This window comes from Cuculus canorus, chromosome 24 (assembly GCF_017976375.1).
Source record: "Cuculus canorus isolate bCucCan1 chromosome 24, bCucCan1.pri, whole genome shotgun sequence".
Lineage (NCBI taxonomy): Eukaryota > Metazoa > Chordata > Aves > Cuculiformes > Cuculidae > Cuculus > Cuculus canorus.
The window spans coordinates 3,970,936-3,995,108 of NC_071424.1; the positions used below are offsets into that span (position 1 = coordinate 3,970,936).

The window sequence follows — 24,173 nt, forward strand, 5'->3', positions numbered from 1 at the left end:
GTACCATTAAGGTCTAAAATGATACACATCAGGAAAGACAAATTCAACTCCTTTTATGGCCTGCTTGAATCTTTAAAAGCACCCAAAACTTTGTATGCCTTAAATCCTCATCTGGGTGCAATGGTATACACAGTGAAAGCTCTGGGGGCCTCAGATCCTAAAGTAAGAGAAATTAAATAACTAACTTCATAGAGGTACGCTTCTTGCTGAAGGTGATCTACTCTCACATGAGTCATTTGAGGGTGTTTCTAGAGACTGTTTATCTCTCTGAGAGACATCGTTCCTCTGCTGCAAAAAGTAAAAGTGGAACTGCCTGATTTAAAATAAATAAGAAATAAGCAAGAAACATTCTCAAGTCTTTCAAAATTTGTAACAATAAGGTCTTTCAGGAGCCTTCTCTTCTCCACACTCAACAACCCCAGCTCTCAGCCTGTCCTCGTACGGGAGGTGCTCCAGCCCTTGGATCATCTTTGTGGCCTCCTCTGCACCCTCTCCAACAGCTCTGTGTCCTTCCTCTGCCAAGGGCTGGAAAGAGCAGAACATCTGAAAAAGGGAGCCAAACCTCATTCTTGGTTTATACATTTTTATTAGCTGAATAGTGTAAACAGTACTTACAATCGCTTCTATTAAAGACCAAAACACACTTGAAAAAAATGCATCGTATAAAAGAAATTATAAACTTTTAACTATATACAAACTTTGCCTGACACGACGTTACTCTTGGTACCCTCCCACAGCCGTTCACAAAGAAAAGTTTTTCTTCTCCTGCTCTTTTTACAATGGAAGGCTTTGAAACTATTTTGCATCACTGGAGCAGCATTTCCCATATCCCCTTCCCTACACTCGTAATGGATTTCGATCTGTTCAGTGCTCCAGGGTGCTCTGGGTCAATCAACCACATATTTCCTCCTACCCAAGCCTCTCTGTTATCCTCATCCACTCTTTTATGCACTCCCCAAGTGGAGTTTTCGCTAATTTAATTTCTACAGGTTTGAATTTGAGGACGTCTCAATTTAACAGATTTACCCAGGACAAAAAAAGCAGATTTTTTTAACACAGTGTGGCTGGTGACTCCAATCCCAACAAGCAAACAGAGCCTTTAGAAGTGAACACACAGAACCCAGAGCAAACAAAAAACACAAACAGCAACACTCCAGCTTTCACATCCTATTTAAAGTGGCAACAGGAAAACTTCCTACATAACAAATCCATAGGTCTTAAACCACATTCCACTACAATGGATCAGAACCGTTTCTCCCTCAGCTCACCACGTCAGCTGTCTAAGGGGAAAGACATGGAACTAAACATTCAGAAACATGAACTGAACTGCATTTAGAAAAGCCAGCTGCCTAACTACTAATACCAAACCTGTGCTGCTGCTTTGCTCTTTCACTGGCTACGCACCTCCACGGACAGCTCAGCTAAACACTGTCACCCTTCGTATGCAGGCAGGCGTGCTCTTCCTCCAAGATTATCCGCTGCCAATGGAGACTCTAGCACTGCACCTTTCTGCTCTATCCTCTTGCATTCCGTCCCATCGTCTCATACTCCTAGGTGCAATATTGGTCTCTTTTAGCCAAAGCAAACTCAATTTTCAAGGCTCTGTCTTTTTGTATCCTCCCAGTCTTCTATAACTTGCTCATTTGTCCTCCTTGTTGCATTTAGTCATAACCTTTCAACAAACGGGAAAAACACGGGAGAGAGATAATACAGATTGCATATTTCAAGATGCATTTTCTTTTTTATCACTTGAAAACAGACTCCACTGAAATTAAACCTGTCTCTCCTATCCTTGAATGCCTTCTTCAAATACACCCCATCCTCTGCTACTTTAGCACTTCCCTCAATGACGATGCCATATTTCCAATCCCACGCTTAATTGCTGGGATGCAGTTTTATGCTTTACAGAACACAAAAAGTGGAAGGGATGGGACTACCGCGTGCAGGCGACACACGGAGAGCCTGTAAAATGCATTCAAGATGGGAGGAGTTGGGCATGGGGAGATTCAAGTATCTCCTGTTCAAACGCTTATGAACAATTGCTTCCACCGCCGAATTTCAAATCAGTAAGAAGGGAATAAGTTTGAAATCTGTAACAAGCTACGGAGTTAAAGATATGTTTTGTTGAGTCACTTAGCCAGAAGCCAGCTAAGTTCCTATTTGTTGAGTCAACTGCAGTGAAAACCTCAACCACGTACTGAAAACGTGGTGGTTGTTCTGTAGAAAGGGTAGGCTGTGACACAATGATTGTCGAATTGAAAGACTCAATTGATGCACTGGGAAGGTAGGACAGACTTGCAGAAGGGATGGAAATTTTATCCAGTTACCTTTTCTCTTTAAAAAGTGGTTAGGAGACTCTGATCATCTGTGTCATGGCTTCTTCTGAGCTGGATCCTATTGGTACAAAGCACATATGTTGTAACTGCAATATAAGCATTCTCTATTTGTAAAAGGAAGTGAATACATTTCTATCAATACCTCTATAATTTCATTACTCAAGGCAAACAGACACTTGCTCTCCACAAGAAATGAGACACGAGGCTTCTTTACAATGCTTAAAACAAATCCAAAGGCAGAGGGACAAAGGCAAGCAGCCCAGCCCAATACAGAACAAACAGAGCAGCACAAAGACACCTCTAAAGCCTATTCTGAAGGGCTGAACATGGCACTTACCCATAGAACAGACAAAACTCTACTCACCTGCATGTGAGGGCTGTCTTTCTCCTTCGGTGAAAAGAAACGTCCACCTTCTCCCCGCTTTCTGGCCATGGCATGACGATGCCGGGATTCATACAAATATTTCTGCAACAATATGAAGGAGGTGATGCGGGACCAGACCGCTATTTCTGGTGCAGTTCTTCCAGTAAGGGACACTCCTGACTGCTAGAAAAGCATCCCCAGACCCTGTCCTTCCCCAAAGGTAAAATGTTTACAGTATGTGCCCATTTGCACTTCAGCTATGCACACACTCAAGAGTTAGAAGCACAAAAGGAAGCAGGACTGCTATCAAGGTTAAAAATTTACTCTGATGTAGCTTATGAACAACAACAACAAACAGTAATGGAAGAACACTCTAAGATTCGAGACCTCATTTTCCGGTAGAGGGGGATTTCAGCAACCCTGTATTAGATCCCAGTTGTATTCTCACCCTTCTTTTTACAGGAAGCTTTCCCTCCGCTTCCAGCTTAGCCCGTGCCTGCCTCCTCTTCAGGATCCGATAATACTGCTTGGCGTTTACATAGATGGGCTCTTCTCCCAGCATTTCTACTCCAGGCAAGGGTATTCTCCGGAGAGCAGGGACCAATCCAGCTCTAGGAACTATCTGGAATACGGTAGAAAAATAAGGGTTTAGTACTTGCAGCGCAGAGCAGAAAGCGAATGCAAAAAGTAATTAAAAAAACAAGTTAAAATGGCAAGAGTTTGGGTTTTTTTTTTTCAGATACTGCAGCTTCTAAAACTGAAAGTAGTTATAAAGTAGTTGTCAAAATGGAAAGGAGTTCAAACAAACCAATTGCATTCAGTTCTTTTATATGGGCATTCTTCAGCCAATACAGCTCGTAGAGCTGCTGACACCTACTGGGGACAAACAATAACAGTCAAGTCAAAAGGCCTCACTGCAAAGAAACAAGAACTGGCAGGAAAAGCACTCTGCTGAATCAATGAAACAAAGAATGAGGAATCCTCCAGAAAAGCTATTGTCGAGTCAATGTTTTCAAAGCTCTGCCTGTCACTTAATAGTTAATCTTGAATTTCAGTATCTACATGTCTGACCTCAGAGATCGGCTCTAGGAGAAAGTACAGGATACAGAGACTGCAACAGCACACAGGCCATCAGAACAGAAAACCTTTAAGGTAACGATAGCTACCAAGAAGACTGACCGTGCTAAGGCGACATCAATCTCCAATAACAGTTTGTGTAGGGGAACCTTAGAGCTCAACCTTTAAAAACATCAGCGGAAAGTCAAATACATACCATAACCATTCCACCTGAATTGACAACATTCCCAGCAACTGGCAGCGTCACTGTGACGGTCCCTTGACCGCTACTGGTTGTATTGGTGTTGGCTCCTGTCTGGACAATTTGGGCTCCAGCCAGGCTGGCTGCAGGAATGGTGATCATGCCTGTAACAGGGACTGTAACTTTAAGAAAATAAAACACAACGGAAAAACAAAACAACCAAAAACACGCACACAGAAAGAAGGGAACACCATTAGTCCCGCTTCTGGCTTTTACTCACTCAGCCTCCTACAATATGCACAAACATCTACAAACGCTTTGCAAGCCACTAACTGAATTCCATCACCTCCTTTGTCCCTGCACCCCAACTCTGACATCTCAACTGGGTGGGGTTTGACTGCCCCAGCCAAGGAAAGACATACTTGTTTAGTTTTCTGGGGACAGAATCACAGTCTGAATTCCTCTATAACAACAAAAACACTTTCTCTTCCATTCCCTGTGCCCACAATTCCCACCACAGCACTCACAGTGCTACCAGCATTGAGACTCCATCTCCGCTTTGACAAATATTATAAGGCAATAAAACCCCATCAAAGATACATCAGCAACTCCCGACTCCTTTCTCACCAAGCTCTTACCTTGTTGCAGAATGGTTCCATCAGTGTTAACTGGCTGATAGACTATGGTCTGGCCCTCAGTGGCTTGTGCTACCTGTTGCCCTTGAACTGCTATTTGCTGCTGTGCCTAAACAAAAGAGAGAACACAGGAACTTCACAAACTGCTGCTTTTTCAAGTTTAGCAATTCCTGCATTAACAACACATGGTGTTTAAGGGAGTTCAGGCATCTATTTCTTTTGCTTTATTACCAGCATCAAGAAATAGGATGGAGCACAAACCACTTCGCTACACGTAATGGTCTCTGAGCGAGAAGCCCAGATCCTGTACACGCCACAGAAGTCCCCATCCCTGGTGGGGTTCAAAACCACACGGTCATGGCTCTTGGGGACGTGGTTTAGCAGGGACAGTGTGGTTGGACTGGATGAGCTTAGAGGCATTTCCCAACCTTAATGATTCCACGATCATAGAATCACCAGGTTGGAAAAGACCTCTGAGATCATCAAGTCCAACCATTCTTATCTGCCACTAAACCATATCCTTAAGTACCTCATCTACCTGTCTTTTAAACTCCTTCAGGGATGGGGATCTCCCTGGGCTGGGAGAAAAGTCCAACATCCCCCTCTACAACCTCCTTTCAGGCAGTTGCAGAGAGCGATAAGGTCTCCCCTCAGCCTCCTCTTTTCAAGGCTAAATCCCAAGTCCCTCAGCCGCTCCTCGTCAGACTTGTTCTCCAGCCCCTTCCCCAGCTTTGTTGCTCTTCTCTGGACACACTCCAGAGCCTCAACATCCTCCTTGGAGTGAGGGGCCCAGAACTGAACACAGGATTCGAGGTGCGGCCTCACCGGTGCCAAGTCCAGGGGCAGAATCCCCTCCCTGGATTCCATACCCAGGAGCTGCCCAGACAGGATGCATTGTGACTACTGGGCACTTCATGATCAGAATAGAAACTTTTCCTTTCAAACACCAATTGCAGCGCATCCTCTCTCCGCCGAGCCCAGACTCACCACACACTTTTTCACACACCTGAAGGACACTCAAAGGCCCTGGTGCCCAGCTTGGTGCTGCCTTCCTTTCCTTCCCCAGCTTAGTGCAGCCACTTCCCTGCTCAGAGAGGATTGTGGCAACCCTCTTGGTCTCCAAGTGGAAAGGCAAAGCCTTTTTTTCCATCGTGCCCACAGCCTTTCCTCAGGCAGCCCAGCCCCTGCCTGCAGAGCCCATCTGGAGGGAGGGAGAGCAGCAGGGCACGATGGAGGCACCTGCACCAGCCAAGCAGAGGCACCCCAGAGCAACACCCGCCCAATCAGCACCCAGGGAGGGAAATGCCAGCTCCCCGCAGCCAATTGGTGTTCAGCACTCTCCTGTAGCCAGGGTGATGGGACCCATCCCCTCAGGTAGAGTGGGCTGAACACCAGGGCGCTGAGACCTTCCCCACAGTGCAGAGGGGCAGTGGGCGCACTCGGACACCGCAAGGGTGGAGGCAGAGCTGGTCCTATCTCCTCCTTGCTCTCATGGAGGCCAGGGAAGCTTGCTGGCTGCTTGGTGTTTCTCAGCAGTGCCAAAATTGCTGCCTGCCCTCACAGCTCCCTCCTCAGTGGCCCTCACGGCCTCCCCTCATCATCCCCTCCTCACTGCTGCCACCTGATGAATCACAGAATGGTTTGGGTTGGAAGAGACCTCAAAGTCCATCCTGTACCACTCCCTGCCATGGGCAGGGACACCTCCACTGGGTCAGGGTGATCAAAGACCCACCAACCTGGCCTGGAACCCCTCCAGGGATGGGGCAGCCACCACTGCTCTGGGCAACCTGGGCCAGGGCCCCCCTACCCTCCCAGGAAAACATTTTTTCCCAGTATCTGGTCTATCCCTCTCCTCTTTCATTTTAAAACCATTTCTCTTTGTCCAATTGCCATAGGGTATGCTAAAACATTTTTCCCCCCTTGTCTTTCGTATGAACCCTCTTTAATTATTAAAAGCCCACAATAAGGTCTCCCGGGAGCCTTCTCCACACTCAACAACCCCAATTCTCAACCTGTCCTTGTACGGGAGGTGCTCCAGCCCTTGGATCATCTTTGTGGCCTCCTCTGCACCCTCTCCAACAGCTCTGTGTTCTTCCTCTGTCAAGGGCTGGAAAGAGCAGAACATCTGAAAGAAGGAGCCAAACCTCATTCTTGGTTTATACATTTTTATTAGCTGAATAGTGTAAACAGTACTTACAATAGCCTCTATTAAAGACCAAAATACACTTGAAAAAATGCATCGTATAAAAGAAATTATAAACTTTTAACTATATACAAACTTTGCCTGACACGACATTACCCTCAGTACCCTCCCACAGCCATTCACAAAGAAAAGATATTATTCACCCCCCTCTTTTTACAATGGAAGGATTTGAAACTATTTTGCATCACTAGAGGAGCATTTCCCACATCCCCTTCTTTACACTCATTTAAACTGCATTTCGAGCCATTCACTGCTCCAAGACTCTCTAAGTCAATTAACCACACTTTTCCTTCTCCGCAAGCCTCTCCGTCATCCTCATCCACTCTTTTATGCACTCCCAAAGTATATTTTTTTCTCTAGTGTGGCAAATCCACAAAGAATTCTCATTTAATTATAACAGGTTTGAATTTGAGGATGTCTCCAATTATGATTTACCAGGGACAAAGAAAGCAGATTTTTTTAGTAACACAGCACGGCTGGTGACTCCAATCTCAACAAGCAAACACTGCCTTTAGAAGTGAACACACAGAACCCAAAGCAAATGAAAAACAGAACGGCAGCACGCAGGCTTTCACATCAGTAACGACAAAACTTCCTATGTAACGAATCCATAGGTCTTAAAATGCATTCTACAACAATGGATCAGAACCTATATATGAAGGGCTTAGCAGGGAAAAAAAGTCCTAGCGATTTAGAAGTTTACAAGTTCTTTAAGAAAACTAAATATTCATTAAAAAAAAAAACTGCAGCACATGAATACGCACTGACAAAATGTACAGGTGCTCTCAAGTACTATATACAAAAATGCTGCAAGTTCAACTAAAGCCAATTTTTTGTTATTCCTTCACTAAGAGAACTACACATTTCCTGAAACGGGTGACCTCACGAGAAACACGAGGTAAGGATTTCATAGATGCCAACTGAAGAGAATAAGCACCATGCTCGAATTGGCCACATATTTTAAGGCGGAAGCAACCAAAGGCACCAAAGATGCCACCAAAGCAATGGAGGTTAAAAAACACCTTTTCCATCAGTAGAAAAAAATCCTAAGACTTGTGAGCAGAGTGATAGATTTTTAAGGTAATTTAAGACAAAATTAGAAGTTTATTCACACATCAAGAACAGGCTACCTCCTCGAATCGTTTCAGGTGCCACCCAACATATGCCAAGCAGGCTCTCCCTCAGCTCACCACGTCAGCTGTCTAAGGGGAAAGACATGGAACTAAACATTCAGAAACATGAACTGAACTGCATTTAGAAAAGCCAGCTGCCTAACTACTAATACCAAACCTGTGCTGCTGCTTTGCTCTTTCACTGGCTACGCACCTCCACGGACAGCTCAGCTAAACACTGTCACCCTTCGTATGCAGGCAGGTGTGCTCTTCCTCCAAGATTATCCGCTGCCAACGGAGACTCTAGCACTGCACCTTTCTGCTCTATCCTCTTGCATTCCGTCCCATCGTCTCATACTCCTAGGTGCAATATTGGTCTCTTTTAGCCAAAGCAAATTCAATTTTCAAGGCTGTGTCTTTTTGTATCCTCCCAGTCTTCTACAACTTGCTCATTTATCCTCCTTGCTGCATTTAGTCATAACCTTTCAACAAATGGGAAAAACATGGGAGAGAGATAATACAGATTGCAATTATCAAGATGCATTTTCTTTTTTATCGCTTGAAAACAGACTCCACTGAAATTAAACCTGTCTCTCCCACCCTTGAATACCGTCTTCAAATACACCCCCATTCTCTGCTACTTTAGCACTTCCCTCAATGACGATGTCAGTCAGTATTTCCAATCCCACACTTAATTGCTGGGATGCAGTTTTATGTTTTAGAGAATACAAAAGGTGGAAGGGATGGGACTGTCGCGTGCAGGTGACACACGGAGAGCCTGTAAAACGCATTCAAGATGAGAGGAGTTGGGCATGGGGAGATTCAAGTATCTCCTGTTCAAATGCTTATGAACAATTGCTTCCACCGCCAAATTTCAAATCAGTAAGAATGGAATAAGCTTAAAATCTATAATGAGCTACGGAGTTAAAGATATGTTTTGTCAAGTTACTCAGCCAGAAGCCAGCTAGAGGTGATAAAAAATCCTTTTTCAAAATGTAAGTACTGCTCCTTCATTAAGTGCTATTTTTTTCAAAGACAATAGTCTATAAAAAGCCTGGAAGGTTTATCAATTTGTGCCTTCCTTTGTTTAATCATCCTCCAGTCACATCAGGATGAGCTGAGCTGAGTCACCCGATGCTTCTGCTGTCACGAAACAATCCCTCACTCTGTGCAGAATGAGAACTGCAGAACTGATTCAGGACAGACGTCAAGGAACACCGTCACACAGCTGGTCAAGTGCTGTCACTCTGAGACTGCAGATCTTCTCTTTTCTAGAGGAACCATGCACTAGACTGACAGGTCAGAAGGAAGATTAAAAACAATCCTTTGGAAGTGACTCCCTTCACTGTTTTACCCATTTTTAGACTAGCATCTCCTTTTCTTCCAAAGCACTACCTACTGGCAATAAACATACCAAAAAACACCACAAGATTGCTTTCACTAATCAAATCCTTATCCCCACATTGCCCTCTCTGCTCTTATTTCTTGAAACGGATGCACAGTACCTCAAGTCCTGCAATAATCCTTAAACATTTCTATCACTGGGATGGGCTGGCTGACCTTTTCCCAGAGAAGTTTGCTGTTTACGTATTTTACAAGTTAGACTTAAGAGAACCTCCCTTCAGTTTCTGCCTGTTTCCGAAGTGCACGTTCAACAACAGGGAACAGTTCCATTGACAATGAAGTCCAGAAGTGTAGGGAGTGGATGGAAACCGAGTCTTTGTCAGGAACATAAGAATACTGTTGTGTAGCCACAGCCTGCTACAAACAGCAGTGACTGTACAGAAGGACCATCACCCCAAGAAGTCTCTGATGGCCCTCCGGCATGCCAGAGTCAGTGTCGATCACCATCAGCGGCGCACTCTCAATTCCCATCCATCCACGGTCAGTTAATGCAAAGGATGTTGAAGAGGGGAACAAAAAAAAAAGGCATGAAGTCAGACTCCGAAATCCCTGCACTGGATCAGAAGAGTATATCAAGAATGTTGTTAAGTTTCTATTTGTTGAGTCAACCGCAGTTAAAATCTCAACCACGTACTGAAAACGTGGTGCTTGTTCTGTAGAAAAGTGTAGGCTGTGATATGACGATTGTCCCATTGAAAGACTCACTTGACACACTGGGAAGGTAGGACAGGCTCGCAGAAGGGATGGGAATTTTACAGAGTTACTTTTTCTCTTTCAGCAGTGGTTAGGAGACTCTGATCATCTGTGTCATAGCTTCTTCGTTGGTCTGAGTTGGATCCTACAGATACAAAGCACATACGTTGTAACTGCAACATTTTTCCGTAACAGCAGAGAGAAACGTGCGCACAATCAAGAGCAAATATTCCTGCCCGCTCCCACTCTCTCTGAGCATGACATTATTCCCGGCTTTTACACAAGAGTATGAAGTGGAATATACAAATCCTAAATGTTCTTGGTAACATGTTGTTTCTGCTAACAGGGCAGACTCAGTACTGGTCTGGAATTTGGGAAGGATTCCACTTCAAAATAAGAAATATCTTCCACTCAAGCCATATGACTGCTGTAAAGCACTAATCGACAACAAAATTTGCTAAATTCTACTCTATTGTGTCCATTTCTTTGAAAATATGTCCTTGCACATGTTATGTAAATTAACAGGCAGCTAAGATTCAGAAAAATCACAGTTTTTATTTTCCATCAGATGCAAGATAAGGTGTTTCTACCTTTAAGTCATACCCTAAAAATACACTTCTGGTACGCAACCAGAATGGCTGTAGAGACTGGACTTCTTAGGGAGAAATATAACCATTCTCAATTGGTAAAAGGAAGTGAACACATTTCTACCAACACCTCTATAATTTCATTACTCAAGGCAAACAGACACTTGCTCTCCACAAGAAATGAGACATCAGGTTTCTTTACAATGCTTAAAACAAATCCAAAGGCAGAGGGACAAAGGCAAGCAGCCCAGCCCAATACAGAACAAACAACACAACACAAAGATACCTCTAAAACATATTCTGAAGGGCTGAACCTGGCACTTATCCATAGAGCAGACAAAATTCTACTCACCTGCATGTGAGGGCTGTCTTTCTCCTTTGGTGAAAAGAAACGTCCACCTTCTCCCCGCTTTCTGGCCATGGCATGACGATGCCGGGATTCATGCAAGTATTTCTGCAACAATATGAAGGAGGTAATGAGAGACCAGCCTACTATTTCTGGTGCAGTTCTTCCAGTAAGGGACATTCCTGACTGCTAGAAAAGCCTCTCCAGTTCCCACCATTCCCTGAATATAAAAACCTTAACGATAAACATCTATTTGCAATACAGCTACACACACACACTCAAGAATTAAAAGCATGAAAGGAGTGCCACCAAGGTTAAACAATTACTCTGATGTAGCTTATGAAAAGTAACAACAAATAACAACCAAAGAACACTTTAAGATTCAAGATCTCATTTTCCAGCACAGGGGGTGTTCTACAACACGGTATTAGATCCCAGTTGTATTCTCACCCTTCTTTCTTTGGGAATTTTTCCCTCTGCTTCCAGCTTAGCCCGTGCCTGCCTCCTCTTCAGGATCCGATGATACTGCTTGGCATTTACATAAAGAGGCTCCTCTTCCAGCATTTCTGCTCCAGGCAAAGGTATTCTCTGGATAGCAGGGACTGACCCAGCTCCAGGTACCATCTGTGCGGAGAAGAATAAGGTTCTTGCAGGTCAGAACACAAAGCAAATGCAAAAAGTAATTATAAAAAGAGTTAAAATTGCAAGTGTTTGGGTTTTGTTCAGATACTGCAGCTACTAAAACTGAAAAGATTATAGTAGTACTCAGTAAAGTAGTTCTCAAACTGCAGAGCAGATTTAAACCAATTACATATCAATTCTGTCTGGTTTTTTTTCTGATAACGGTAAATTTCAGCACAATGCACAAATCTACACCCATGTTACTGCTCCTTTTACAATTCAGCACACAGAATATGCCCACTGCTTCCCTTTCTTTTTGGATACCAATTATTTGATTTATGTGACAGTTTCAGGGCACTTCTACAGCCAATACAGCTCGTAGAGCTGCTGACACCTACTGGGGACAAACAATAACGGTCAAGTCAAAAGGCCTCAATGCAAAGAAACAAGAACTGGCAGGAAAAGCACTCTGCTGAATCAATGAAACAAAGAATGAGGAATCCTCCAGAAACACTATTGTCGAGTCAATGTTTTCAAAACTCTGCCTGTCACTTAATAGTTAATCTTGAATTTCAGTATCTACATGTCTGACCTCAGAGACCGGCTCGAGGAGAAAGTACAGGATACAGAGACTGCAACAGCACACAGGCCATCAGAACAGAAAACCTTTAAGGTAACGGTAGCTACCAAGAAGACTGACCGTGCTAAAGCGACATCAATCTCCAATAACAGTTTGTGTAGGGGAACCTTAGAGCTCAACCTTTAAAAACATCAGTGGAAAGTCAAATACATACCATAACCATTCCACCTGAATTGACAACATTCCCAGCAACTGGCAGCGTCACTGTGACGGTCCCTTGACCGCTACTGGTTGTATTGGTGTTGGCTCCTGTCTGGACAATTTGGGCTCCAGCCAGGCTGGCTGCAGGAATGGTGATCATGCCTGTAACAGGGACTGTAACTTTAAGAAAATAAAACACAACGGAAAAACAAAACAACCAAAAACACGCACACAGAAAGAAGGGAACACCATTAGTCCCGCTTCTGGCTTTTACGCACTCAGCCTCCTACAATATGCACAAACATCTACAAACGCTTTGCAAGCCACTAACTGAATTCCATCACCTCCTTTGTCCCTGCACCCCAACTCTGACATCTCAACTGGGTGCGGTCTGACTGCCCCAGCCATGGAAAGACATACTTGTTTAATTTCCTGGGGACAGAATCACAGTCTGAACTCCCCTATAACAACAAAAACATTTCCTCTTCCATTCCCTGTGCCCACAATTCCCACCACAGCACTCACAGTGCTACCAGCATTGAGACTCCATCTCCGCTTTGACAAATATTATAAGGCAATAAAACCCAATCAAAGATACATCAGCAACTCCCAACTCATTTCTCACCAAGCTCTTACCTTGTTGCAGAATGGTTCCATCAGCGTTAACTGGCTGATAGACTATGGTCTGGCCCTCAGTGGCTTGTGCTACCTGTTGCCCTTGAACTGCTATTTGCTGCTGTGCCTAAACAAAACAGAGAACACAGGAACTTCACAAACTGCTGCTTTTTCAAGTTTTACAATTCCTGCATTAACAACACATGGTGTTTAAGGTAGTTCAGGCATCTATTTCTTTTGCTTTGTTACCAGCATCAAGAAATAGGATGGAGCACAAACCAACAGAGTGGTAGAGAAAACACCTAAAGCACCTATTTCTTACAGTCTAATATTTAATACTGAAAGAAACGTGTTCTAGTTTTCCTGTCTCACTGTCAATGTGAAAGGAAGAACTATACTGCTCAGAAATTTAATTCTGCTCCTAAACAAAAGAATCAGGAGAAAACCCAGGTATGACTAAAGCATTTCACAAAGTGGTACAAGTATGAAATTAGCAATACTTCAGGATTTCGAACTTCAACAAACAGACAAAACCCATGGACCAATAAAATACAGAAACACAATGGATAGAGACATGCAATCTATCTAGTCTGCCCCAGAGTTATGTATGAAAACACTACAAAAACATGACATTTATTCTCAAGTTCTCCTCAGTATTAATAATTCCTCCTTTTTTTTTTTTCCCTTAAGTCATTTGTCAAGTTTCTCCTTCTCTTTCTCTCCAGAAAACCCTTCCATGCTGGTGCAGTTACCTGTGTCTGGCCAGCAGTAACTGCAGTCTGGGGCTGCTGTATAATGATCTGCTGGGTCTGGCCCTGCTGCCCCTGTACCTGCACAGCCTGCCCACCTTGAATCTGAATCTGACCTGGCTGGACCAACTGAATCTGTGGAAGAAAGAGTCAGAAAGGAACATTAACTATGCCTCTTATTTCTCCTTCCTTGGCCTCAGCATTACCAAAGCATCGCTGAGGATGATTGACTGTTGCAAAGAAAAAGAAAGCAGTGATTCTTCTCTTTTTCCATTTTAAAAGGAAGAGATTTCATTGATTCCTGCCTGTGACACAGCAGTCACAGTCATGCACAAGAAAAAAACATAGTGCACTGGCATCATCATGCCCAAGCACTTCTCCTCCACTTACACAATGAAACATTCCACGGATATAAATTATTCACATAAAACTATGATTAACAACACTCAGGAAAGAAAAAGAGGCCTAAGATTTGAGGTGTCTGTAGATCGTTAATTATCCAGCATACGCAAAGACTCCAGAATATACAAAAAGTTGCCTCCAGGTTTGCAAAGTTGTCGGCCCACCAGTGTGGAACCTTTCTTAGGTTAAAAAAGAGGAACTGGAATATGATTCAAAGCTTGTTCTTAAAAACCCAGTTATAGATTTTCCTCTAGCAGAAGCTAACACAAAATATATTGTCTTTCAATAAAAGATTTTTTTAATAAACACTAAATAAACCTCCCAAAATACCAAGACATCATGTGCCTTCCTGGACTGTGCTGAACTGCATCCCTGATTCCGTTCTCAAATCACTACATTGCCTCCATTATGCCACTGTTAAGAACTCTTCCTGCTTTTCAGAAACACACTCTTGAGTACTAGTTTGAATTTTAAGACTGTCTTTTAAACAAATATTTCAAAATAATTTCTTCTAATAAAATCCATCTTCTATACCATTCACAGTATTACTTTCTGTGCAATCAAAATGTCTGAATTCACCTCCAGCCTTCCCATATTAGATGAACTCAAGCACCAGTGTTATTTTCAAGTAGATTTCTTAAATAAAAACAACCCTCTTCCTGTGCCATACACTGAGTAGGCACCAGATCATCAACTATACTGCAGAGGCCAGTTAAGATAAACACCCAAAAATCCCAAAACTGACTCCAAATGTATTTTAACAGACTTCATTTAAAAGGTTTGCACCATCCCATAAACACAAAAATCAAATACAAAGAGAATTTTCATTGCATTCTGAGCACAAAGCTCACTACCAGACTCATAGCTGGCGAATAACAGTCTTTACCCAGTTTATTTCAAGAGCGCTGAAGAAAACATCTTATCTGACAAAGCAAGAACACCATAGTACACTTGCTGCAATTAATCTTAAATAATATGATGGTTATCTCACCTGCTGCAGCCCCTGCGTTCCAGACACCGGGACCTGCATGATTGTCTGGCCCTGACCTCCGGGCACAGCCTGCACCATGATCGGCTGGCCCGTGGATGTGATCAGCTGCCCTCCGCTTACTTGCACCATCAGGGGCTGACCCTGGACCTGGGAAACAGGAGAAAAACAAACACGACAATGAAAAAAGCTGGTGACATGAAGCCAGAAACTGAAGTGATACTAAATGCTTACCTATTTTCATGTGGTGACCAGAGAAACTGAGCAACAGTCACTAACCTGGGTTCATAATCAGCATCAAATATCTTTAATTTGAAAAGCTTTGTCCATGATGGGCTGCTGACTTCAGTAAATTATCTTTTTCTGTTGCAGTCTAACCAAAACAAGTCTAATTGCAATAAAGCATGAAAAGCATGGCTAAATTTTCCAGACACAGTAAAAATCTTCATGCACAGTCTGAGAGCAAAGTGTAATAAAAGAAACCTCATTATCCAACATCACTAGTGCTAATCTTTAATTGCGGTTTCTAATGAGAAAAAGGTCTCAATAAGCTATTATTGATCTATTCTGACAGATTCTGAGGTAGCTTCAATTCTCTCCAATTAGAAGCTTACATTTCTGTTTCCTAGCCGGTAGACTGTGCGTGATGTTCTTAAGAGAACCTTATCATGGTTATTAAGCAAAATCATAAATCTAACAACACAAAACCTAGTTCAATAAGAAGGAGTGAAAGAAAATGAGCAGCAGTGATGGGTGGTGCTGGGCTGACCAACCACTGTAAAACACCAGCCTGAACAGATTTTCAGCACACACTGATCTACCTACAGTGTTTGCAGAGTGAGCATTCAATATCGCATACTCTAGCAATTTGCAGGTAGAAAACCCCAAGAACTCAGTGACTTTTTATCATGTTGAGTTGCTCTTGTTGCTAAACAACCTAGAACGTGGTAATGCGTGATTACCTAGTTTGTAAGACTCATTTCACATTTAAGCCACAGAAATATAGTATTTTCAAAGCTATATTTTGGGCAGTTTGGGGACTTAGCAGGTGAGGATGTTTAAATAGAGAGGTTTCTCCTTTTCTTTTCATTGGTCTTTTCCCTAGTGACCAGAGATGGACCTGGTCCAGGAATCCAGAGACTCTTTCTTATGCCAAATTTATAAATCTGCTGTAAGCCTCGTTGTGCCAAGTCATAGGATCACTGAGGTTGGAAAAGACCTCTGAGATCATCAAGTCCAACCATCACCCCAACTACCCACTTTGCACAGTTCAAACATGTGAGTGAATTCTACACCAATGCATCCATGAAACAATCACAGTTGTACCTCTGCGATCAACACCCTGCACAGAATAATGTGACTTCCCAGATCAGCTGTAGGCACTGTTCTGCTCCCCAATGTTGTTAACTATCACTTTCAAGATCCTAACATAATTTGGTCATACTTGTTCTGAATTACGAGAGAGAGAAAGAGAGATAAGCATGCTCATGGCAGCCATAAAGCAGCACAGCCAGCAGTACAACAGCCAATAAGCACAAAGAAAAATGACACATTCCAGGGTTCTTGTTAATGTATTAGAGCAAGCCAAAAAAAAAAAAAAACAAGAGAAGGGGGACACACACAATGACAACCAGGCCACAGTGACCCAGGCAATTCAGGTCAGCCAGCTTTCGTATTTTAACTCTGAACATAAAAAATGCTGTGTTCAATGTTACACCTGGCGAGATCCTTCCAGCCTCTTGGAACTCTGTTCCTCTGAAGGATTAAAAAGCAAAGAAAACCAAAATACCAACTGAACAATGTGCTACTGAACTGCTACAGCCGGGTTTACCAACTCCTTCAATAGCCTCCTATGTGAACTAATGAAATGACGTTTCACATTGAAACACATCAGGGTTTGAAATAACCTTGCGTTTCTTTCCAATTTGTGATGTATCTACTGTTAGGATAAAGACTTCTGGGTTTCCTTTTGTTGTTCACGCATAAATAAGAAACCAGATCTCTCGGTCCCACAGAGGCCAATATTGTCCCCTTATTAATTACAGATGGGAAAGTTTCACTCTTCAAGCTGGTGGGTCATCTACCACCTCTCTGCCTTTCTTTCATGTAGCGAAGACTCAGAACTATCACAGTACATGTCAGAAATACATCCTTAACAATACAGGAAATCTTTGGATTACATCTCTTGACTGTTACTTCCTCACCCTGGTGTTTTTTCAAGTCCCATTTCAACCACTATTCAGTTTTAGAATTACAGCAGCAGGAATTCCTGAATGCATCAGGGTTTCTGGCATACACCTCAGATCCAATGAAAAGCTATAATCCCATACTCCTCACAGAACCTGACTGCTGGCATAAAGCACAGATATTACTGCTAACAAATTTTCCTGTTCCTATTTCAAACCCTGGAAAAAAACACAGCATTAGATATGAGGCAATGGTGAGAGTCATGCAGTGCTCACAAACACAATCAGAGAGATCACCACTACCTGGAGGGTCTGGACTTGCTGGCCTGAGGCGGATGCCACCTGGGCCTCAGTCTGCAGCTGGACAGCAGTGACACCACCCTGCTGCTGGGAATAGGAACAGGAATAGCTTGAAACACGGAAACGCACAGCTCTGACAAGAGACATCGACACTTTGGTGGAAGAGGGTGAATTTAAAATTTATACACACTGCTCTTGGAACAGAAGGAATGTGAATACATTAGGCAAACCTAAGGACGGAACCAACAAAACTGTGTGTGATACTGACGGGCTTTGGGGTCCCAAACTAAAAAAATACTTACAAAGAATATGAGAGATTATTTTGCAGAATTTAACATCTCGATTTTGGTGGTTAACACCACTACCTTTCTGCTTAATGCTTCACAGAATCATGGAATGGTTTGGGTTGGGAGGGACCTCAAAGCCCATCCAGTTCCACCCCCTGCCATGGGCAGCGACACCTCCCACTGGATCAAGTTGCTCCAAGCCCCATCCAACCCGGCCTTGAACAACTCCAGGGATGAGACAGCCACCACTGCTCTGGGCAACCTGAGCCAGTGCCTCCCCACCCTCACAGGAAAACATTTCTCCTAAGATCTCATCTCAATCTCCAATCTTTCAGCTGAAAACCGTTCCCTCTCATCCTATCCCTGCACTCCCTGATCCAGAGGCCCTCCCCAGCTTTCCGGGAGCCCCTTTCAGTACTGGAAAGCTTTAAGTATTTCAAGTACTGCAAGGCTGTTTCCATTTTCCTTCCCAGGTTTTTCACTTGGAAGAGGCTCCAGACTTGTTCAGACTGGTTAACGACAACAAAGGCCATGAATCCCTTTCTGAACAGAACAGCAGCACAGATGACTGAAGCCTAAACTCCATCTCAGTCACCCCCGCATCAACATCTTCACACCACTGACCTTGAAGGACAATCTCAGGAAGATGCAAGAGCAGTTAAATCGAAAAGCCTTGTCTATCTTTAGCCTCTTTAGTAAGAGCCCCAAAATAATCTGTATTAACTGTGTTAGCATTTTGGGAGGTGAAGGACATCTCACTACTAAAACCTGTACAACAGGTCTATGAAAACATTTATTTTAGAAAAATACTTCATGTTAAACAGGCTTTAAAAGGAGGTATTGAAAATGAAAGAAGCCAAGGTACGTTTTTACCCTATTTTTAATATAACTTTGGTTACCTGTTGGAAGCATAAGCATTTTTGATAACTCTTAATATATTATCAACTTCCCGTACAATCTTGTTCTTATTGAAAAAGCCAACTTCAATTGAATTCGATGGAAGAAGCTGGTCCTGCTACCAAACCCTCCAACAGGCTGATGACAAAGCAAAGCGAACCTCTCTGAAACATAACCCACCAGCTCATTCATTTGCACAGCAGATTAAGAAACTCCTGCCTTGAACTGGAACAAACATAAGATGTGACAAACATTCAGCAGCAGCACAGCTCATCCGAAAATGCATTATTGGTTCTCAATGGGTGAAAGTTAACAGCAGCAAAAGTCTGTAATGCCTTGAAGATCACAGTCCTACCCATCTTAGAAACTTCTTTCTGGAATGGATCAATTAATCCAAAGCTACTCCTTTTGTTGCAGTACCTGCACTGAGTGTTTGTTTTGGTCCACCTGTATTTCTAAAACAAAGGATCTCAATAAATACTTCTTTTGAGAAAGCTGGAGAGGTCTCTACAGCCTTGAACAAAACCTGTTTCAATTTTGGGCAGAATCTACATTTTTCCCTGTGTGATTATTTGGATTAATATTCTGTTTCATCCATTTTCAGAGAGGATTCATTAATTTCATTATGTCACTACCAGTCTGCAAACTCCCAACTACACCGAAATTTAGTAACTTGTATACCTGCAATTTTATTAATTTAATTTTATAAGTATTATTATAAAAACATATTTACTCCCACTTCAAGACAAGTCAGATCACTAATCAAGTAGCATGAGTCAGGCAAGCCCGTACCCAGACAGTATCATGAAGCATCTTGCTGGTTCTGTGAAACTCTGAAAAGCACAAACAGTTTGGTCCATTGGCTCTGGCAAAGCCAGCTTCCCCCCGCCACCACCTTCCATACCTGCTGCTGAATCTGCCCAGCCTGCACAACGATCTGCTCCGTGGAACTGTTACTGTTCGCAGTGTACTGCTCCATAGCGCTCTGGCTCTGATACAGCAAAAGGCACACCTCAGGCTGTGTATCTGGCGAGAGGACAAGTTAGAAAAGCATGTTATTATTGTCCCCAGGTTTGGAGATCAGCATTATCTTACTGTAGCTGAAAAGCAAGCCTGAGGTCAGCAGACGCTGAGGTCAGAAGCACACATGAGAGCTGCTGTTTAATCAAAGACCTGCTTCTTTTGCAAAGTCACCTCACTTTCACTGAGCAACAAAATGAGAATTTTAATTTCAAGAACTTGATTTTTTGCTCCTCAGTATCTCGAGCTCAATGCTGTCACTATCTGCAGTGAACCGAACAGCCTCTTTCTCTTCCTGTTTTACCCCTCCAGTCTGCATTCTCTGGGCTACACAGCTACCTATACTGCATATTGGTGGAGAAGAGGGGTGTTACCGCTAAAAAAAACTCACAAAATAAGAAGTTTAGGTGCAAAGGCAAACTACTTTTAAAAATTCAACAAAGCAAAGCAGAACTGTCTCTCCTTCCCCAGCGACACCATGCTCCCTTCCATGTGTCACTTTCTTCCCTCCTGGCTTTCATATATTTTGAAAATAGCCAGCAGTCTTCTCGCTGCTGCCATCCTTTCACCGTCTCTCATTTCTTGGACCCTTGCCTACAGATATGAAGAACAGCCTGTTGAAATAAAATACTTGGTTCCATTACCTCCTTTTCCCTCACATCTCTTCAGCTCATCAACAAGGAAAGAATCCTTACTACTACTCTTAATGAGGCATTTGATTTACGCTATGAAGGAGTACCTGCTAGATCAGTGATAAAGCAGCCTATAACTTTAATCTTTGAAGTCTAAATCAACAAAAACCCAGATGCACACAAAATTCAATCACAACTTTAACTGTTGCTGTGGTTACTACTGTAATGACACCTCAAGCACTTCCCGCTCTTTAAACCATCCTTTGTACTTTGTGTCTTGTATTTTTCTGAAGAACCCTTCATTTTTCCATCAAGTGACTCCTCACAGTGACCTAAGAAAACACTCAATGATTTCACATCTTGTTTTCTTGCACATTAACATCCACCTACAAAAACAAACAATCTACTAGTCCATATCAGGACAGACAACAAGCATGATGATTACAGGGCCATTAACATCGTCATAATAACCTGAAAGCCTTCTCAGTCCCTAACAGATCTTTTGTTCAAATAAGGATGGAATAACACTATCCCTGGAGACCACAAAGCCAATCTGAGTCACTGCACTGAAAGGCACTAGGTTTTTTCAGCAATTTTAACTCTACCCTTGGCCCATTTAGTAATATTGTTTTACAGCCTGACAGAATAAAGTATTACTTCTAAAAATGATGCTGTTGACCAAGGTTCTCATTTCAATTTTGCACTATGTACTTAATTTGTGCCCTAAATGCCTGTAGGCCTGTCCGAAAACAGCTCCCACGTGTCATTCTCTAGGGAAGGATTTCAATAGCAAGCACAGTATGCCAGTAAACCATACCTGCCAGAAGTTCTCTGGCTTCCTTAACGCAACAACCAGTAGTCAAGTGTAGGCATAATCCTACTCGGGAATGCCTCCCCACAGACCTCGTACCAAGCCCCTGTCCTGTTTACCGTCCTGCTTAATGCTTTGTAGAATCATGGAATGGTTTGGGTCGAAAGGGACCTTAAAGCCTATGCAGTTCCACCCCTCTGTCATGGGCAGGGACACCTCCCACTGGATCAGCGTGCTCAAAGCCCCATCCAACTGGATGAGCTTTAGCAGCACTGCAATCCCAACTCTGCCCAAGGTATGGCTGGCTAAATTTACAGAGAGAAGATGGGACGTGCAGGACCACAGTTCTCAAAGGGATTATTCTCTTCTCTAAAAGGCCAAGAACCACCATTCTGGCATGGCAGGTACATTTTAAAGCCGGGTGATGTGGTCTAGCGACACGCTTCTCCCACAGCTGACCACACAGGCAGTTTCTCTCCACTATGCCCTTGTCTGCACTGGGAATGACTTCGTGCTCTGGTTCTATCAGCATGTATTCCCATACATACCCAAACACAAGGCTATACAAGCTGCATCAACACTTCCTGTGAAAATAAGCTATGTTCAGAGCAAATCAGGGTGATAAACCATGCTAGGACCTGAGCCAGCTTGAAAGCATCATTTTAAGAAGTGCTGCACCCTGAAAAAATGTCATTAAGTATGCAAGGGGTTATAGGTCAGCCCCGTCCTCATGGACACCCAGGCAAAGGCAGGATTTAAGCAAACAGCAGCACAGCCAGGCCACGCTTCTATCTCCCACTGCTCAGCACAGCCAAACATGTGGCACCCAGACTTGTTTCTGACCTCCTTATCCAACACCCCAGACAGGGAGTTCACCCAGGGATGGTTTTATTTCACTGCAGAAGGGCTTGGACACAGGAATTTCCTCAGCATCATGCCCCACAGTTCCTGAGGGAGAACACCAGGTGCCCCGGAGTGGGTTCCCCTTATGGAGGAATCATAGAATTGTTTGGTTAGAAAAGACCTTTGAGATCATCGAGTCCAACCGCATCTGTCCACCACTAAACCATATCCCTGAGCATCTTATCAACCCATCTTTTAAACTCCTCCAGGGATGGAGACTCAAACACTGCCTTGGGCAGCCTCTGCCACTGCCCGAGAACCCTTTCAGTAAAGACATTGCTCCTAATACGCATTCTAAACCTCCCCTGGCACAACTTGAGGCCATTTCCTCTCATCCTATCACTTGTCACTTGGGAGAAGAGACCAGCACCCACCTCACCACAACCTCCTTTTTGAGAGCTGCAGAGAGTGGTGAGGTCTCCCCTCAGCCTCGTCATCTCCAGGCTAAACAGCCCCAGGACCCCCAGCTGCTCCCAGAACCCCTGGGCTCCAGCTCTTTCCCCTACTCTGTTCCCTCTCTGGCCCTGCTCCAGCTTATCCAATGTCCTTCTTGGAGTGAGGGGCCCAAAACTGAACCCAGGATTCGAAGTATGGCCTCGCCGGGGGTTAATCCCTTTCCTGCTCCTGCTGGGCACACCATGGCTGATATTCGTCAGGAGCAGGCAGCTGCCGACGTTCCAGACACGTTCACACCGGCAGCACTAGGAGCACGGAGCCCAGAGCAAAGCGGAGAAGGAGGAGGGGGTTGGGGGGCATCTGTCAGCGGGGTCACCGGGAGGCTCCCAGCCGCGCTCCTCCCGGCTCCAGGGCGGGGCTTTACCGGATCCCATCCCTACCGAGCGCCGCCGGACCGGGGCTGCGCCTCCTCTCCCTCCTCCTTCCACCCCACCACCCCCATCCCACTCCTCCCGGCATCCCCACCTGGAACTCCCGGTGCCTCCGTCCCGCCCGGAGCCCCCGCAGCTCCCGGTCACAGCTCGCCGGGCCCCGTTCCCCGAACCCTTCTATCCCCATTGCTCCCCGCCTGACAATTCACACTCTTCTCTCGGCGCCCCCACCCTTCCCTGCGCGCCCCTGACCCCACCGCATCGGTCGTGCTCTCCACCTGCCCTGAGCTCCCGCTGCTCCCGGTGCGCGTCACATAACCCTCCCCTGCCCGTCGCCTCCACCGTTCCCTACTCAGAGCCTCCGCGGTTCCCGGTCGCGCCCCGTCACCCACGACCCCACCGTCCCCGGTGCGTCCTGCCTGCCCCCCCCAAGCAGAGCCCCCGCCGGTCTCTGCCCGGAGCCTACGCTGTTCCCGGTCGTTCCGCACCGCTCCCCAACCCCACCACTACCAATGCGTCCTGCCTGCGCCCCCTTGCTTGACCAAAGCCCCCATCATTCCCGGTCGTTCCCGGTACGCCCTGCCTGCACCCCTCCAGCCTGGACTCCCCACCATTCCCTGCCCGGAGCCTCCGCTCTTCCCGGTCGTGTCCCCCCTCCCTTCACCTCCGACCCCACCGCTACTGGTACGTCCCGCCTGCCCCACCCCCATTTGCCCGGAGCCCCCGCCGCTCCCGGTGCGCCCCGCCTGGCCCCGTCCCCCCTCAGCCCCCAGCGCCCGCCCGGGCCCGTCCCCGCGCGCGGCCTCCTGACTGGTCACTCGGCCCCGCCAATCCCGGCGTTGGGGCCGGCGCTCGGGGGCTCCATATTGGCTGCTCGCACTCACCGTGCCTCGCTCCCCCGGTTCGGGTCCCGCGCTGATTGGCTCCGCTACCGGTACCCGAAACCCAATCAGCGCCTCCACTCAGCCGCCGCGCAAAATGGCGCCCAACCCCGAACAAAGGCGAGCGAGGGGGCGGGGGCCGGCGGCGCATGCGCGCGGAGCCGGTCACGCCCCCACCGACTACGCCCATCCTCACTTCTAGGCTCCGCCCAGTCACCTCCCTGCCTATTCGCGGCTTTTGCGCATGCGCCTAAAGCCTTTCGCGCACCTCTGGGGGCACCTGCTGCCCGTAATGCGCATGCGCCAGTCGAGGTCCCGCCCCTTTTTTCCGAGCG

At 45.1% G+C, this 24,173-nt stretch overlaps 2 protein-coding genes across 17 annotated transcripts; both read right to left on the minus strand.

Annotated features, from left to right (window-relative positions):
* Nucleotides 1–704: 704 nt before the first annotated feature.
* On the minus strand, nt 705–7,109 carry LOC104067112 (nuclear transcription factor Y subunit alpha-like). Its single transcript, XM_054087996.1, has 7 exons — nt 7,076–7,109; nt 6,618–6,718; nt 4,597–4,702; nt 3,974–4,140; nt 3,149–3,322; nt 2,701–2,802; nt 705–2,394 (listed from the first exon to the last, which is right to left on the minus strand). Exons 1-7 carry the CDS (start codon nt 7,107–7,109, stop codon nt 2,371–2,373), a joined length of 708 nt encoding a protein of 235 aa, XP_053943971.1. The 3' UTR covers nt 705–2,370.
* On the minus strand, nt 6,749–23,986 carry LOC104067084 (nuclear transcription factor Y subunit alpha). Of its 16 annotated transcripts, none has more exons than XM_054087573.1 (11): nt 23,842–23,960; nt 22,071–22,212; nt 19,669–19,790; nt 17,581–17,667; nt 15,098–15,244; nt 13,708–13,839; nt 12,977–13,082; nt 12,354–12,520; nt 11,389–11,562; nt 10,945–11,046; nt 6,749–10,150 (listed from the first exon to the last, which is right to left on the minus strand). In XM_054087573.1, the coding sequence occupies exons 3-11, from the start codon at nt 19,741–19,743 to the stop codon at nt 10,097–10,099; spliced, it is 1,044 nt and encodes a 347-aa protein (XP_053943548.1). In that variant the 5' UTR covers nt 19,744–19,790; nt 22,071–22,212; nt 23,842–23,960; the 3' UTR covers nt 6,749–10,096. The 16 variants fall into 16 exon arrangements, with proteins under 16 accessions (XP_053943548.1, XP_053943549.1, XP_053943553.1 ...); XM_054087574.1 differs by lacking the exon at nt 23,842–23,960 and adding an exon at nt 23,769–23,783; XM_054087578.1 differs by lacking the exon at nt 22,071–22,212 and having other exon boundaries at nt 17,584–17,664; nt 23,842–23,986.
* Nucleotides 23,987–24,173: the final 187 nt, after the last annotated feature.